Source organism: Tenrec ecaudatus, chromosome 12, assembly GCF_050624435.1.
Source record: "Tenrec ecaudatus isolate mTenEca1 chromosome 12, mTenEca1.hap1, whole genome shotgun sequence".
NCBI lineage: Eukaryota > Metazoa > Chordata > Mammalia > Afrosoricida > Tenrecidae > Tenrec > Tenrec ecaudatus.
Window position 1 is genome coordinate 97,498,692 of NC_134541.1, and position 17,559 is coordinate 97,516,250.

Consider the following 17,559-nt stretch of genomic DNA (forward strand, 5'->3'; position numbering starts at 1 on the left):
AAACTTCTAGAAGCAAACTTAAAAGCTTTGTTCTTCAGAAGGCTGTTAAAAAAAATTGAAAGTCTCCCTTTCTGTCTGTTCACCACTAGCTCCACCTACCCTGCTCTGGCTGCTCCTCACTTGTTCGGAACTCCAGGCTAGCGCTGCCACTGTCTCCCTCTAGGCGCCATCATGATCATCTACCACAGTGGTTCTCAACTTGTGGGTCGCCACCCCTTTGGGGGATCAAATGACCCTTTCACAGGGGTTGCCTAACACCATCAAAAACACATAAATATTTCACAGTATATAATTACATACTGTTATGTGATTAATCACTATGCTTTAATGATACTCAATTTGTAACAATGAAAATACATCCTGTGTATCAGATATTTATAGTACGATTCATCACAGTAGCAAAATTACAGTTATGAAGTAGCAACGAAAATCATTTTATGCCTGGGGGGTCACCACAACATGAGGAGCTGTATTAAAGGATCGCAGCATTAGGAAGGTTGAGAACCACTGCTCTACTGGGACCTCATCAGCCTTGATAAGATGTTCTCTGACATCTTCAAGATCCCCGAGATCGCAGATGGGCTGTGTCTGGAAGTGGACAGGAAGATGATCAGTCGGTTGGTGGCAGTGCTCCAGCTGAAAGGCCTCATGGCAATTAAACAGAAAGCACACAGTGATCACCGTGTTGACATTGTCATGCACCATCACTTGCTAGGAACCAGCTTCACAAAAGAAGCCATGAGAAGTACATCAGAGACTACATGAAATCAATCAAAGGGAAACTTGAAGAACAGAAATCAGAAGAAGTAAAACCTTTTATGACAGGGACTGCAGAACAAATCAAGCATATCCTTGCAAATTTCAAAACTGACCAGTTCCTGACTGGTGAAAACATGAATCCAGATGGCATGGTTGCTCTGCTTGACTGCCGTGAGGATGGTGTGACCCCATATATGATCTTCTTTATGGATGGCTGAGAGATGGAGACATGTTAACATAGTGGGCAACTCCCTACTGATCGCCACTCATCTTAACCGGCTGTTGTTTATCCACACGACCCCAGGACTTAGGTAAATGGAACTCATGTCATCGTGAGCTCTTCATTTACTTTTGACCTTGTTTTTTTTAAATCATTTTATTGAGAGCTCTTACACTGCTTATTACAAGCCTTATATTAATTGTATCAGGCATATTTATACATATGTTGCCATCATTCTTTTCTAGATAGTTACTTTCTATTGAGCCCTTGGTATCAGCTCCTCTTTTTCCCCCCTCCTCCCAACCTTGATTTTTTTTAAGGGGGAAAAAACCAGACAAACATTGTGTAGGTTGTCTAAAAATAAAATGTATTCAAACTCAAAAAAATATTGAAAGTCATTAAGAAAATTAAAAGGCAAGCTACAGATTTGGAGGGAAAAGTAGCCAAACATTTACCAGCAGAGGATTTGTATCAGCATGTGTAAAGTAGTCTACGACTCAGCAATATGGAATAAAAAATAACATATTTTAAATAAAATATTTAAACCTTTTACTAAAGAAGATTCGTATATTGAAAAGAAGCTTAGCATCATTAGTCATTATAAAAGTGCAAAGTAAAAACAAGGACAGATACTACATACAGTGGCAGAATGGAGTAACTTTTAAACTCAGTTCCACAGTGGGAACTCTTATACCTTGCTTATGGGAATTCAAATGTTCTTTAGCCATTCTGGAAGAGTTTGGCAGGTTTTTGATGTTAAGCACATTTAACATGAACCATCAACTCTGTAGTTATTTAAATACATTTGTAAAGTTCTGGTTATTTATCAAATAGAAATGAAAACAGGTCCACACAAGGACTTGTAAGAGAATGATTATAATTGGAAACAAATGAGATGTTCTTAATCAACTAAATGGATAAACAAATTGTGATGCAATTGTGGTAGTGTTCCATGCTACTCAGCAGTAAATAGAAGGAATATTGTACACACCAGCATGGATAAATACCAAAGAATTATGCTAAGTGGAAAAATACATGCACAAAAGATTGTATACTGTATCATAAATATGAAACACTAGATAAGGCAAAACTGCAGTGAAAGAACAATTTGGTGTTGCCTCCAGCCAATGGGAAAGGGAGTAATTGCAATGGGCCATGAGGGGTGTTGGAAATATTTTGCATCTTGATTATGTTGGTGATTACATAACTGCATGTGTGTATTAAGCTATATATGTAATGAAAGGGCTTTATTATAAGTTATATCTGAATAAAATGAGGAGCTGATGCTAAGGGCTTAAGTGGAGAGCAAATGTTTTGAGAATAATGAGGACAATGAATGTACAAATGTGCTTTACACAATTGATGCATGTATGGGTTGTGATAAGAGTTGTATGAGCACCCATTAAAATGATTAATATAAAAAAGAACCTCTCAGTTTAGATTCTTTTTAAAGATACTCTTTATAAGGGCTGCAAGTAAAGTAACACAGAAAAACACAAGAAACACAAAAAGGTAGAAAAGGGTGTCTCCGAAAAATGCTAACAAAAAGAAGGCACTGTAGCGATATTAATAGGTGATAAAATAGACTTCATCTTAATAAAAGATATAATCCAAGAGTCTCAGTTATGAATTTTTAACAGTTTCATTAGTCATACAATTAATCCACATGCCATACAATTACAATAATGCAGTTGTGTGAAAAGGGTACAATTGTCACATTCAATTTTAGAACATTTTCTTCTTCCTTGTAGTGATTATTATTCACGTATTTATTTATTTTTTTAATTGTGGCAAAAATAGACATAACAGAACATTCTCCAATGCCATAACTTCTACTTGTATTATTATCTACTTGTGTCATTGATTATACCACTATTATAGCCACTATTGATGAATTATTCTTTATGAATTATTCTACCACCATTGACAGAAACTCAATGCCCCCTGCTGCTATGAATGTTCATGAACGTAGCTGAAATATATAAAGAAAACTCAAGAGAAAACTGATAAAATACAAGTATAAAGTAGAGAGCAAATGCTTTGAAAATGATTGGGGCAAGGAGTGTACAGATGTGCTTTAACAATTTATGTATGTATATGTATGGATTGTGATAAGAGTTGTATGAGCCCCTAATAAAATGTTTAAAAAAAATACAAGTATAGATAAGCAAACCTACAATCCTGGGAAACTCGATCAACAGATCAAGATATTTAAGTATATTTAAATAGAGAAGTTAAATAACACAGATAGCAAACTTGATAACAGAGGATACACACTTGTCACTGCTGATTTTAAATTACTCCACAAACAATAGAGTGGGAATGTGTTGAGTTCTTTCCCTCACAGGGAAATGACGAAAGTAGGAACTTGTATCCTGATGGACCTGCCTGCGTTGTGTGCTTTCTCCTAGGAACTGCAGCAGTAGGGCACACAGATAAGATTGGGCGTTTGAAAGAACTCTGTGAGCAGTACGGCATGTGGCTTCACGTGGAAGGGTGAGTAGCGGTGAGGTTGGCTCCATGCTCGGTACGGACATAGTACTTGTGCACGTGGGCATCTAGACTCTCCTCTTGTAATAACATTTGTCACTCTCCCATGCAAACAACAAAATAACCCAAAATGGCTTCATCAAAAGGAGGTTTTTAGTGACTCACATAACTAAAAACAGACTTGTGTTGGGTTTGCTATAAGCACAGTGTTAGCTAGGATATTCTCTGTGTGTGTGTGTGTGTGTGTGTGTGTGTGTGTGTGTTTCTCTCACTACGTCACCTGACTCAGTTTCCCCTATGTTGGCTCCATTTATACTTAGGCTTTCCTATTATGATGCAAAGCAGCTCCAGTCTTCAAGTTCATGTCAGTGGCCAGAAGGCCCAGCAAAGATCTCATGCTGAACAATTTCTATGGCCAGATAAATGTAACTGTAGCCCTCTAGGTTATTTGCCCACCTCTGAAATAGGTGTCTCCACCCAAAACTCACGATCCAGTAGGAGAGTGGGGTGGTTTCCCAGGAGACAATTGGCACTATTAAGAGAAATGGGGAGAGAGTGCAAGGTAGCACAGAATAGTTCATATGTACCATATTCTACAAGGTAGGTTTCATTTTTATTTTGTCCCTCTAGAAAAGAACTGGGACTGAAAAAAATAGCTGTGAAAGATTGAAAATAAGTCTGAAATCCATTTTTATTAAAATAAGTTTCAAAGTTTTCTTGAAATTTGTGTAAACCGAGGAGCTGATGCCGGGGGCTTAAGTGGAGAGCAAATGTTTTGGGAATGATGAGGGCAACGAATGTACAGATGTGCTTTCCACAATTGATGTATGTATGGATTGTGATAAGAGTAGTATGAGCCCCAATAAAATGTTTTTAAAAGGAAACTTGTGTAAACCACATTTTCTGTTGCTGTTTTTAAACTAGTAACACAACCTAAAGACATTTTAATATCAGCTTATAACAGCACAGCCTTTTAAAAAAATACTTTTAATGCTAATTATAAAAATAAATAATGAATTCTTAAACTGGTGTTTTTTTCTTTCAGTGTGAATCTGGCAACATTGGCTCTCGGTTATGTCTCCTCATCAGTGCTGGTATGTTGCCGATTTTAATGCATGTAGGAAGGGGAGAGCTTGTTGAGTGTACTGTAGCTTCGTGCATATTTTAACAAAGCATTATTCTCCTTTTGATAGGCTGCAACCAAATGTGACAGCATGACATTGACTCCTGGCCCATGGCTAGGTCTGCCGGCTGTGCCTGCAGTTACACTTTACAAGCACGATGATCCTGCCTTGGTAAGCCGGCTAATCAGCATGAAGCATAGAGGAAAACAGAAAAGTTACAGAAGAAAATGAAAAACTGTACTTCTTTCCTCTTTAATACACATATCTGTTGTATGTAGAAAAGGAATGTTTGGAAACTGATTGTGATAGCATTCTACTTGATATGATTGAAATATGGAATGTTTCTTGATGTGAATGAAATATGGAATGATATATGTATTAAATCCCAATTAATTTAAAATGTTTTAATATAAGTAAAATCTTACTATGTACTTTTCGTTTGTTCTCCTCATGCTTCTCCATGTATATAAAGAACTCTTTAAACAGTATTTGTTTCTTTAGTTAACATTTACACAGCAAGTGGAATTCCCATTTGACAATTTCACACAAATTTTTCAATGACATTTGCTACATTTTTCACAATGTGTATTTACTTTGTGTTCTGGTTGTTTCATTTCTCTTTCGGTAGTTTCCCTGCATCCTTAGCATCTCAGTTTTTGCTTTAGGGTAGATGTCGACATTGTGTCGATTGAATATGCATAAAATCCTTTATTTTGTGTGCCACTCTGTTACGTGCTTGACATGTGATAGCTGCATCTCAAGAGTTATTGAGTGTCTCAGGGAAGTAGTATCAGGGAGTCCTCTGTTCTTAACTAAACCAGTGACGCTGCCTTTTTTCTCTTTTTTTTTTTAAGAATTTGAATTCTACATTTTTCTCTGATTATATCTAGAACCAGCTATTGTGACCCGAGTCAGAACTGACAGTGGTGGTAACTGGCTGTCACATGGTTCTTCTGGTTCCAGAGTAGTTGAAGTCATGACTTACATAGGCTTTCAGTCTTGTAGACTTGTTTTAGTATGAAGAATCTTTAGTGATCTTTAATGGCTGCATAATAGCTATAATTAGTACATACATTTTTAAGTTTTCCTCCATTTGTCAGCTCTGGGGACATCTTCAGGTTTTTTTTCTTTTTATATTTCAAATTCTTTGCTTCAAATAGGTTCCTAGAAATGGAACTACAGTATTTTAAAGTTCCTGTTCTCTGTTGTCCAAAAGGTTGTAACAAAATTTTTTTAAGGTCATATTATTCTTGATAGATTACTAAGTGATAGGCAGGTGTAACAAACTTTAAGTGATAACTGGGAAAACAGTTATCTAAACAGCTAATGGCTTGCCCATCTGGTGTTTGAAAGCTCAGCACAATCTTAGAGAGGGCTGTCTTCCGAGTGCCTGAGAACTTTGACTTTGGGTTATGTCCAATCTGAATTCTTACCCTGACTGCCCCCCTTCAGAGCCATGAATCTTTGGGCAAAGCAAGGTTTCTGAGCTCAGTCCTTACCTCTTAGACATGTTGGATGATCAAATAGCAATGCAAAGTGACTCATAGTATATGTCTTGTATGAAATATAGAGTAAATGGTAACTGGGTGACTCTGTTATATGATTTCAGCGCTTCAATTAGTGAACCCATATTTTTTTTTTCAGACTTTAGTTGCTGGTCTTACATCAAACAAGCCAGCAGACAAACTCCGTGCCTTGCCACTGTGGTTATCTTTACAATACTTGGGTCTTGATGGGACTGTGGAAAGAATAAAATCTGCCTGCCAACTGGTGAGTAGAAATGAGTCAGGGGCAGGAAAATCAAGGGAAGGAAAAATACTTCACTTACAAAAAATAAAAATACTTCATTTATTTACCCTCCTTCTATTAAACTCATTGTATGCATAAGTAAGCAAATTAATTGCCCTGCACATATGTGCTGCTTGTTCAGAGTTATGAATGACTGCTCAATCTGTCTGAAGATTTATGTCCAGCAGTTAGCATGGGATGAGAACCAAAAGTCACAAAATGACAGCTGAAGAATAGCGAAAGATGGGCAAAAAAGGATACATGTTCCATGTGACTGACTCTAAAGGATGAGGGACTATGAAGTTTTGATTATGGATTGCGTGTATATTTTTAATATCAGCTGTCTGGGTTCCTGAATTGTAGGGCTCTCAGGACAGTTATAATCCATGTGAGGTATTTTAATTGTGGAACATATTTAATTATACTAAATAAAAAACCTATTTATGCAACTTGAGAGCTAACCTTGTACTAAAGCTTAAAAGCACATCTTTCTGCATCTGTTTTTGTCATCTATAATGTGAGAAAAATAACATAGCAAAAAATTGTTATGAGGATTTAATGAGTTACTACATACAGCACTTACTGATCAAGTACTGTTTGATCTGATAATATGTTATACAAAATATATTTAATACTAAATATTCATTTTATTTTTAGTTATTTTTCCCAACAGTTGTATTGGCATATAATTCACATGCAATTCAATAGTACAGTCATCACCACAATCAATTTTAGAATATTTTCTTTATTCTCGTACTCATTGTTACTAGCTCACTATTTTCCCTAAACTATCCCTGACATGCCCCTCTAGAAATCACTAGCCCAGTCACTGTGTCTGTAGTCCATCTTTCACAAGCGCATGAGGCAATAAAGAAGACCGTGGCTTGGGTCGGGCATACCTTCATCCTCAAAGGAACATCCTCACTCTTCAACACTCTAAAGAGGTCTTGTGCAGCAGATTCACCTAATAGTATGTCTTTTGATCTCTTGACTGCTGCTTCTATGAGCATTGATTGCGGATCCCAGCAAGACCGAATCCTTGAGAGCTTCAACCTTTTCTCCATTTATCATGATGTAACCTATCGGTCTGGTTGTGAGGATTTTGTTGTTCTTTACACTGAGTTGTCATCCATACTGAAGGCTGCAATCCTTCATCAGCAAGTGCTTCAAGTTCCTCACTTTCTGAAAGCAAGGTGTGTCATATACCAGGTTGTTGTAAGTCATCCTCCAATCCCGATGTCACATTCTTCATATAATCCAGCTTCTCTGATTTGGATTTGGATTATATTACTTACAATCCTTGGATCACACAGACTGGTGCACATCTTCCTTATAGACACAGTTGAGGCCTCACTTAGATGGCTGCTTGTTTGAAGTCAAGCCTTTAAGACCCCAGATGCTATTCTTTCTAAAAACTAGGCACCATCTAGTTTCTTCACCACACCCATATCTTTAGTAAGCCTTTCCTGAGGGTAAGCATCAAGCAGGGGCATATCCTAAGACCTAAGTATTCTTAGATTAAGGCTAGAATGGAGCACAAGCCCAAAATCCCTTCATGCATCTTTGGTTTTAATATGTCTCTAGTTCACCTTAGACACATCATTGTCATTTTCTGTTAGAGAACCTTATCAGCCATCACTTCACTGCCATCAAGTTAATGCTGCCTCACAGCGACCCTCTAGGGCGGGAGAAAGATGCCTGTCACTTCCTGCAAAGTTTACCGTCTCGTTCTCCTGTGTCCTCTAGGACTGCTACGAAATGGAATCAACTCAGTGCAAGTGGGTTCGGATATACATTCATGCCTTTAATCCCCACTAGACCATACAAATCAGAATCCTTCTTTTCCTTGTTCTCCGTGTCATCACCGCCATCACATTCACCTTCCTCTTGGATAGCAGTCATTGAACATTTCCTTAGTGACAAGTACCATGAAGCATTTTACATGAATTATCTCATTTAAATTTCACTTGACTAAAAGACACAGATTCCAGCGCATTCTTAAATAGGTTCTTTGAGGGTTTATCCAGTATGCAACACTCAGTAAATATCTATTAAATTAATAAATCCCAGCTCCATGAGGGATTTATTGTTGTTAGGTGCTGTTGAGTTTGTTCCGACTCTTTGTGACCCAGTGTACAATAGAACAGATCACCGCCTGGTCCTGCACCATCCTCAGATTTGTTCTTATGTTTGAGCCCTTTGTTGCAGTCAGAAGTGACCAAAGACCTGATGAGCTGTAGAAAATATCAAGAACATCCATCATACATGAAGAAAGAAAAAGGTCACTAAAAAGACCGGAAAGAATAAAGTAGAGGTCAGAAGAAACTATGAAACTTGCTCTTAATTACAGAGTCACTAAGGCAAATGGAAGAAATGATGAATGCAAAGAGCTGAACAGAGAATTCCAAAGGGCGGCCTGAGAGAACAAAGTAAAAGTGTATAATGAAACAGAGACCTACAGCTAGAAAACCAAGAGGGAAGACCCTGTGAGGTAGACACTGTTACTGTCCCCATCCTGAGGATGTCATGATTTCTTCTTCTTTTGTTGGGGGCTCTTACATCTCTTGTTAGAATCCATGCGTTGATTGCCCTCAGGCATATTTGTACAGATGTTGCCATCGTTCTTTTGTAGTCATTTACTTTCTATGGAGCCCTTGGTTTCAGCTCCTATTTTTTAAATTGTTTTATTAGAGGCTCATACAACTCTTATCACAATGCATACATACATCAATTGTGTAAAGCATATTTGTACAATCATTGCCGCCATCATTCTGAAAACATTTGCTCTCCACCTAGGCCCCTGGGATCAGCTCCTCATTTTTTCCCCTCGCTCAAGAACCCTTGATAATTTATAAATTATTATTTTGTCATATCTTGCCCTGCCAGACGTCTCCCTTCACCCACTTTTCTGTTGTCCATCCCCCAGGGAGTAGGTCACATGTAGATCCTTGTAATCAGTTCCCCCTTTCCAACCCATCCTCCCTCTCCCTCCCAGTATTGCCACTCACACCACTGGTCCTGAAGGGATCATCCACCCTGGATTCCCTGTGTTTCCAGTTCCTATCTGTACCAGTGTACATCCTCTGGTCTAGCCAGATTTTAAAGGTAAAATTGGGATCATGATAGTGGGGGAGGAGGAAGCATTTAGGAACTAGAGGAAAGTTGTATGTTTCATCGTTGATAAATCGCGCCCTGACTGGCTCTTCTGTAAGAGGATATCCAGTGGCCTACAAATGGGCTTCAGGTCTTCACTCCGCACTCCCCACCTCATTCACTGTAAGATTTTTTTGTTCTGATGATGCCTGATACCCGATCCCTTCAACACCTCGTGATCACATAGGCTGGTGTGCTTCTTCCATGTGGGCTTTGTTGCTTCTGAGCTAGATGACTGCTTGTCATCTTCAAGCCTTTAAGACCCCAGACACTATATCTTTTGATAGCCAGGCACCATCAGCTTTCTTCACCACATTTGCTTATGGACCTGCTTTGTCTTTAGCAGTGTGTCAGGAAGGTGAGCATCATAGAATGCCAATTTAATAGAAGAAAGTATTCTTGCATTGAGTGAGTACTTGAGTGGAGGCCCAATGTCCTTCTGCTACCTTAATACTAAACCTATAAATATATGCACATAGATCTATTTCCCCATCCTCATATATAAATATATTTGCATATGTACTTGCCTTTAGACCTCTATAAATGCCCTTTGCCTTCTAGCTCTTTCCTCTATTTCCTTTGACTTACCTCTTGTCCCACAATCATGCTCAGTCGTCATTTGGGTTTCAGCAATTCCTCTTGATTACATTACCCTTGATCAAGCCCTACCAGACTTCCTACACCCTCCTCACCACCGATTTGGATCACTTTTTGTTCCCTTGTCCCTGGGTTTATTAACACCACTACCTTTTCCCCCACCTCCCTCTCTCCCATGTTCCCCCAGAACTGTTGGTCTTATTGTTTTCTCCCCCAGATTGTTCATCTAGCCTATCTTATTTAGACAGACCTGTGGAGATAAGAACATGCAGAAAAACAAGACAGAGCAAAAACCAAGCAACAATATACAACAAAACAGCAACAAACTAATGACAAAAAACAAAGCATAACAAGAAAGAAAAGCTTGTACTTAGTTAAAGGACTGTTTGTTGGCCTTTAGGAGTGTTTTCCAGTGCAGTCTGTTGGGCCCATGCCCTGGCCCCAAAGTCCACCTTCAGCATTCAGTGAGGACCTCGCCGTTCCATTCCCTTGCTGTTCTGTTGCACCTCCTTGGTGTTTTGCCTTGGTGTGGCAGGATCACATCAGGTGCAATTCCCACACTGTGTCTCCAGTGTCGTCCCCTGTAGGGCTATGGGTCAGTGAAGGACGTCATGTCTCATAGTGAGGCCGGCCATGTGGTCCTCTCTGTGGACTGGCTGCTCTAATTGGGATCATCGTCCTCAAGGCCTGGTGGACCAGGATGTGCACCACTCTCTCCTCCTCCCCCTTCATCTGCTCCCATGTGCTCCAATCAGATAAGTCCCTCTCCCAGAGCTGCAGATTCAATGCCGTCCTTTGAAATAAATTCTTCTGGGGGGGTTCTATTTCTAAACATGTAAAACATACATCAACTCTTTTAATTTTCACCACATTCATTTAAAATAGATATACATTGAAGGAACAAAAACACACAAGGATTAAATAACTTATTCAAAGTTATAGGTGCTGAGTGACTGATTAAATAATTTATCATCGTTCTATAGGTGATAGGTGGTGCCAGAGCCAGGTTTTGAACTGACTCTAGAGCCAGGTATGACTGACTCCAGATCCATGCCAGTGCCATACAACTTGGTTAACTCTTTTATGCACACATTTTCACTCAGTCGATGAATGGCTTATTCCTATTGCCAATTGACGTTTGTGTATGCCCCACTAGAAAAAGTGGTATCTGTCTGAAATCCTTTTTGGCAGTCCTGCAAAGACCCTCATCAAAATGACTTCTTAATTTGTGGTTTTCAGCTAATGAAATTACATAAGCTATCTCTTGTCTTTCGCAGAGTCAGCGGTTTCAAGAAAGCTTGAAAAAAGTGGACCACATCAAAATCCTGGTATGGTATCTCATTTAACCTGTTTTTGAAATAAAGAACTTTTAGCTCAGCAACTTAGCCTGTTTTTACAACAACTCTAGTTTCTTCAACAACTCCAGCAAAGCCACGCTGTACAGAGAATCACATCTGTATTCATAATTTTATTGTATAGTTAGTCTGAAGCCTAGACCTGTGCGTTGTGAGTTGTCAATGAGCTGGCTCCAACTCACTGCAACCGTGGGCACAACTGAATAGAATCCCACGTGGTCCTGAGTCATCCGCACAGTTGTTAGGTTTGAGCAGGTGTCTTCCTCGCCTTCCAGCAGAGGGCTCATCTTCTAGTACGATCTCTGACAATGTTCTGTCCAGAGGTTTTAGTAAAAAATTCCTCTGAAGTGGGCAACCTCGTCCTTCTTCATGGTCTGTTCTCCATTTGGAAGCTGTACTGAAACCTGTTCTGGACAATTTAAATATGAACAGTAAATATTTAAACCCCATAGTGCTTTTCCTATGCATCATTTGGAGTTTTATTCTGGTAACAGTTTACGATTGCACAGAGAAGCTGGAATTGGACTCAGGATTGCATGGTAGTTATAGATTACTTTTGGTAGCACTGACGTTTTCACCATGTTATATACTGTTAGTCCATGCGCAGGAAATGTTTTTCCATTTACATACCAGTAAGTCACTATGAGTGGGCGTGGGCTTGGTTTGTTTTGGTGGATCTCTTGGTGGTTGCAGTGATGTGCCATAGTTTCCCATGGGTAACTTTCTTCCTAGGTACTTTAGGACCCTGGTGGTGTAGTGGGTTACAAATTATGCTGCTAACCACAAGATCTGCAGCTAGAACCACCAGCTGCTCTACAGGAAAAAGTTAGGCCCTCTGCTCCCGTGAGCAGCTGCAGTCCTATTAGGATGCTCTGAGGTGGCATCCACCTGTACTGGATTTTGACTTAAAGTCTATTTTATCAGAGATTATTGCTGCTCTTGCACACTTTGGTTATTGTGAGCTTGTTAACTTTTTCCATCCTTTGATTTTTAGCCTATATGTCATGTCTCAGGTTTGTCTTTTGTAGGCAATATGATGATGGGTCTCTATTTTTTTAACATCCATTTGCCACTCTCTGTTCTTAACTGGTAGTATTTATATAGGATTCAGTGTGATTATCTGTAGATACTGGCATTTTGTTGACTTTTGGGGAGTGTTTACAGTTTTTTTGTTTTCTTAATTTTCTGTGCTAAATTCTCTTTGTTTATGGATTTTCAATTTTTGTCCTTTGTTATTGATTTTATGTTTAGGGAGTCTTTATTTTCTTCCTTATGTTGGAGAATCAATTTGCTAACTTCCATTTTTGTAGCCATGTTGTTGTTCTGGCCGATAGTGACCCCATGCACGATCTTACAGCAACCAGTCCTGCACCGTCCTCACGGTGTTCCTGTGCCTGAGCCCATTGTTGCAGCCGTCTCGTTGAGGGCTTTCCTCTTTCTCGCTGCCCCTCCACTTTACCAAGCTTGACGGCCTTCTCCAGCGACGGGTCTCTCCTGACCACATGTCCAAAGTGTGGGAGATGACGTCTCACCATCCTTGCCTCTGAGGAGCACTCTGGCTATGCTTCTTCTAAGACAGATTAGCTTAGCCATATTTCTCTTTTAACAGTAGTTAATCTTTTGTTTCTTTATTAAACATCGTTACTACAGTCTATTTCAAATTGCTATACTAATATCTTAGTTTGGGGGGACTTAAATTATTCTCAGTTGTGTCTACTGACTCTTGCTCCTTCTTTTAATTTTTTTTGCTATAGGCTAGGTGTTTTGTTTCCTTGTAGAAATTGTATACATCCTGGGTTGTTGAAATATAGATCTGCATTTTTTTTTCTGCCAGGTGTTCAGGAGTTTGACCTGTTCTTGTTGTTAGGTGCCGTAGTGACCCTATGTACAGTAGAACGAAATACTCTCCGGTCCAGCAATGTGAGAAGTTTTGCTATCCTTACTTTTAAGGAGCATCTATCTATACCTCTTTCATGACATGTGTTTTCTCTTCTGGCAGTCCAGGGTTTATTCAGTATTCTTTGCTTAAACCATCATTCAGGGGTATCAATTCTCCATTCCTTATTAGTTGTTCAGCTTTCACATGCTTATGAAGCAATTAAAAAGACTAAACCTAGTCCTCAGTGTGACTTCTTTGTTCTTTAACATTTTAAAGAGGTCTTGTGCAGCCGACTTGCCCATGTATATGTCACTTAATTTCTTCAATCCTGTTTCCATGGAATTGATTATGGATTTACGGAAAACACAATTCTTGACATGGCGTCATTTATCATGTATGTTGCTGATTGGTCCAGTTGTCAGTGTTTTGTGTTCCTTATGTTGAAGTGTTATCCACACCAAAGGCTGGCTTTGATTCTCTTCACTAAGTGCTCCAAGTCCTCTGGGTTTTCTACAAGTAAGGTTGTGCCAGATGCAAATCGCAGGTGATTCGTGAGTCTCCACTCCTGATACTGCATTCTTCTTCAAATAGTGCAGCTTCTCCGATTATTTGCTCAGCATTGTTCTAGGGTTCAAAAGGCCCCAATCTCAAATATAATTTAAGGAAAGCATTTCTCAAATCTGAAAAGAGACAAAGCCAACACACAGAGACACGTCATCCAGATGAGGGAGGTCATTAGCATGAGGTCATGATGGTGTTTAAAGAGTCAAGTGGGGGTGCTAGTTAAATAAGGCATTAAACAAAGGAAACTGTCACAGACTCATGACTGGTGGTCGGACGACAGGAGCAGGAACAGGACCATGACTGCGACACATACATTATACTAGAGAGAAGGGTTTACAAGATTGAACCAGAGCCTTCCGACCAAGGCAGTCAGGACAGGACTGTTAGGACCTGACTCATGACTATGCAACCGCTTCTCCTGTCCCCAGTACAGTGACCTCCATCTAGGACACACCCTGTAGCCTCCTCTGGGAGACTGCCTCTCCTGGGCTGGCTGGAGAGGGGTGGAGGTAATCTTCTCTCCCACACTGCCAGCAGGACCCACATGCTCACAGAGGAACACGCTGTTCTCTTTTCTTGCCAGGAGTATTAAAAGTTGCAGTCCTTGGGTCAGCACAGTTTCTGGGTTTCTGAGAAGCAGCAGCTCTCTCCAGCACTAATCCAGTCTCCCTGCTTTGATCCTTTTACATGATTATTGGTGGTGGGTGCCTCGTGAGTCCTTTCAACTCAATCCAGGGTGTCAGAATAATACTGTTGCGTGTGGTTTTCAAGGCTGCAGTCTTCATAGAAACAAAGAGCCAGGTCTCTTTCCCATGGAGCCACTCTTGCTAGCAGCAAAGTGAGACTTATTGTGTTAGTCTAGGTAGACTAGAGAAACAAATCCAAAGAAACTGATATGTATATCAGAGAGAGTTGTATATAGAAGGTAAGTGTACATTAAGAAAGCATCCCAGCCCAGTCCAAGCCCGTAAGTCTGACGTTAGCCCTCATGTCTGACACCGATCTACAAAGCCCTCCTCAAACTCTCACAACACACGCAATAACGCCAACTGCAGGAAGAAAGCCCAATCAGTGAGCATGTAAGCATCTCAGCGCTGCCAGGGGTCTCAACGCAGCTTCTCCAGCACCCAGGGCTGCATCAGGGTAGGTCCCTGTGGCTTCTCCTCAGGGATGTCTTGCAGGAAATGAACCTTACCAGCTGAGGCAAAGAATTAGCACACTGGCCTGACCATCAATCAGAGAACAAGAAAGGAATGGCTCACCAAGCCATTTCTCTCTCCACCCTTCAATCCCATGTGTGTTTATCGGCCAGGTTGGCAAAATAAACCTTAACTATCATACTTACATTTTCCCATTATTTTTTAAATCTCCTGATATTTAAATGTACCTGTGCAAATATTTAAAATTATCTTACAGTTCAGTGGAATACTCCAGACTAGTTTATAATTATTTCTAAGAATTCTAGTAAACCTCGATTTTTGCTTCTCTAGCACAGTGGTTCTCAACCTGTGGGTCGCGACCCCTTTGGGAGTTGAACAACCCTTTCAAAAAGGTTGCCGAATTCATAACAGCAGCAAAATAACAATTATGAAGTAGCAACAAAAATAATGTTATGGTTGGGTTCACCACAACATGAGGAACTGTATTAAAGGATTGCGGCATTAGGAAGGTTGAGAACCACTGCTTTAGCAACTGTAATTAACCTGTGGACTTTTTTATGTCTTCACTAATAGAGTGCCTGTTTTGCAGACTCACCATTTAGGAGGTTTACTTGTACTTGGTAATGATGCTAGACTTCCATTTTCAGGTGGAGGATGAGCTCAGTTCCCCGGTAGTGGTGTTCAGATTTTTCCAGGAATCATCAAGTTTAGGTAGGTAATCTTGAATTTACCATGTTAGATAGTCTAAAATATTTAATTGTTACTAAACTCTTCAGTCTGTGATCATTTGAGACAAATTGAATAATTTTCAAAAGAGCGTTGTTGTTAGGTACCATTGAGTCAGTTCTGCGTGATAGCAACCCACATTGCCTGATCCTTCACCATCTTCAAAAGTGTTCAGTTTGAGCCTATTGTTGCAGCTACTGTGTAAATTCATCTTGTTGAGGGTCTTCCTGTGTTAGTTACTGATAGTTTCCTTTGGTTGCGCCTGTGGTTCCCTTGATGTGTGGATTGTTATAAGAGCTGTAAGAGCCCCCAATAAAATGATTTATTTAAAAAAAATTTTTAAGCCTGTGATTCCCAAATGCGAGTTCCTGGACTGGTACTGGAATGACGGAAATAGAATCACTTGAAATGCAAGATTCTTGAATCCCGCACCCCAGATGTTTTGATTCAGTAGGTCAGACCCAGGAGTCTGTTTCTAAAGAATGTTTCAAATGTCACCATTATTTTTCATCTAGTTGGCTACCTCCCACCTGATCTTCCCTCCTTCCATCCCTTCCACACACCTCATCCCAACCGTTCTCCACATGGCAATCAGAGTGAGCGTGTTTAAAATCAGATGGTATCACTTCCCTGCTCCGAACTATCTGGTATCTTTTTTTAAAGAATAGATTTATTGACATATCTTACCTATTCCAATATATCCATTCACATACAATTCTGTTGTTCAATTCCACCGGGTGGAGTTATTCAGTCATCTATGCTATTTGCTCTCCCCCTCAAAAAAACATTCTGGCATCATCCTTTGCCACTTTTCCTCTGGACCCTTGTCAGACTGATCTTCTTGAGTTTCTAGAACACACAGTGCTCTTCCCTAGTTCAAGACCTTTGTACTTGCTCCTCCCTTTCCTTCAAACATAAACCACTAGCTTTCCTCTGAGCTTTGTTTTTGTCAATTGGCTTTCAACTAAATATCTGCTTACCTGCCTGTCACATCTAAAGCGACTCTATATTGGCGCCCTTGCTGTCTTTCATGGAGCTACCTTTAATACAGAATGATTTCATTTATTTGTTGATACGCTGTCTCCGAACTAAAATGCGCACTCCAAGATCATGAATATTTTGTCTTATTTACAGTCTATCCCGAGGGCTAACCAGTGCCTGGCACGGGTTGGCGTTCAAGCCAAAGAGGGAAGGCAGGCTTGTTAAACCCTGTGTGCTATTGGTACGCCGATGTACCTGACATTGTTTGATAGATTCATTTTTAACTTACAACTTTGCACATTTCCTCCTAGAGTCCTTGGGGAAAAAACAAAATCTAGATGAAATTAAGAATTCTATTTGTGTGAATTTATTTGAGTGTTATACTTTTCATGATAAAAAAATGTATAGGATATTTAAATCCTGTCAAATTTTATTTCAGTAATATTTGAGAATGTTCTTCTGGGTAAATATTAGGAGCTAAGTGAAATAGGATTGGAGGGGTGTTTGCTTGGATGAACTGGGTTCCTGGGAATTAATCTTCTGTCTGTTCTGGGATCAGATCCAGTGCTTCAAGCTACACCAGTGCCCCATATGACGCCTTCCACGGTCGGCCAGCAGAGGAGCCCTTGTGATGCGCTGAATCGCTGGGTAAGGATGGCAGTCATCCTGTGCCAAGTCCTGGGGTTCCCTTCTTAGATCACTGCCTCACATTCTGTGTGACCTCTCTGGCGACTCTTTTCCATTTAGTTCTCTCAGTTTGCCT

The 17,559-nt window shown here is 39.9% G+C and overlaps 1 protein-coding gene across 1 annotated transcript in view; it reads left to right on the plus strand.

The window, feature by feature from the left end:
- PDXDC1 (pyridoxal dependent decarboxylase domain containing 1) overlaps positions 1-17,559 on the plus strand; it is a 78,375-nt gene that overhangs the window by 46,643 nt on the left and 14,173 nt on the right. Inside the window, exons 9-15 of the mRNA XM_075564263.1 lie at positions 3,391-3,475; positions 4,515-4,563; positions 4,663-4,764; positions 6,238-6,363; positions 11,409-11,459; positions 15,737-15,800; positions 17,356-17,444. Of these exons, the coding sequence (XP_075420378.1) occupies positions 3,391-3,475; positions 4,515-4,563; positions 4,663-4,764; positions 6,238-6,363; positions 11,409-11,459; positions 15,737-15,800; positions 17,356-17,444 (566 nt within the window). The remainder of the gene's footprint in view (positions 1-3,390; positions 3,476-4,514; positions 4,564-4,662; positions 4,765-6,237; positions 6,364-11,408; positions 11,460-15,736; positions 15,801-17,355; positions 17,445-17,559) is intronic.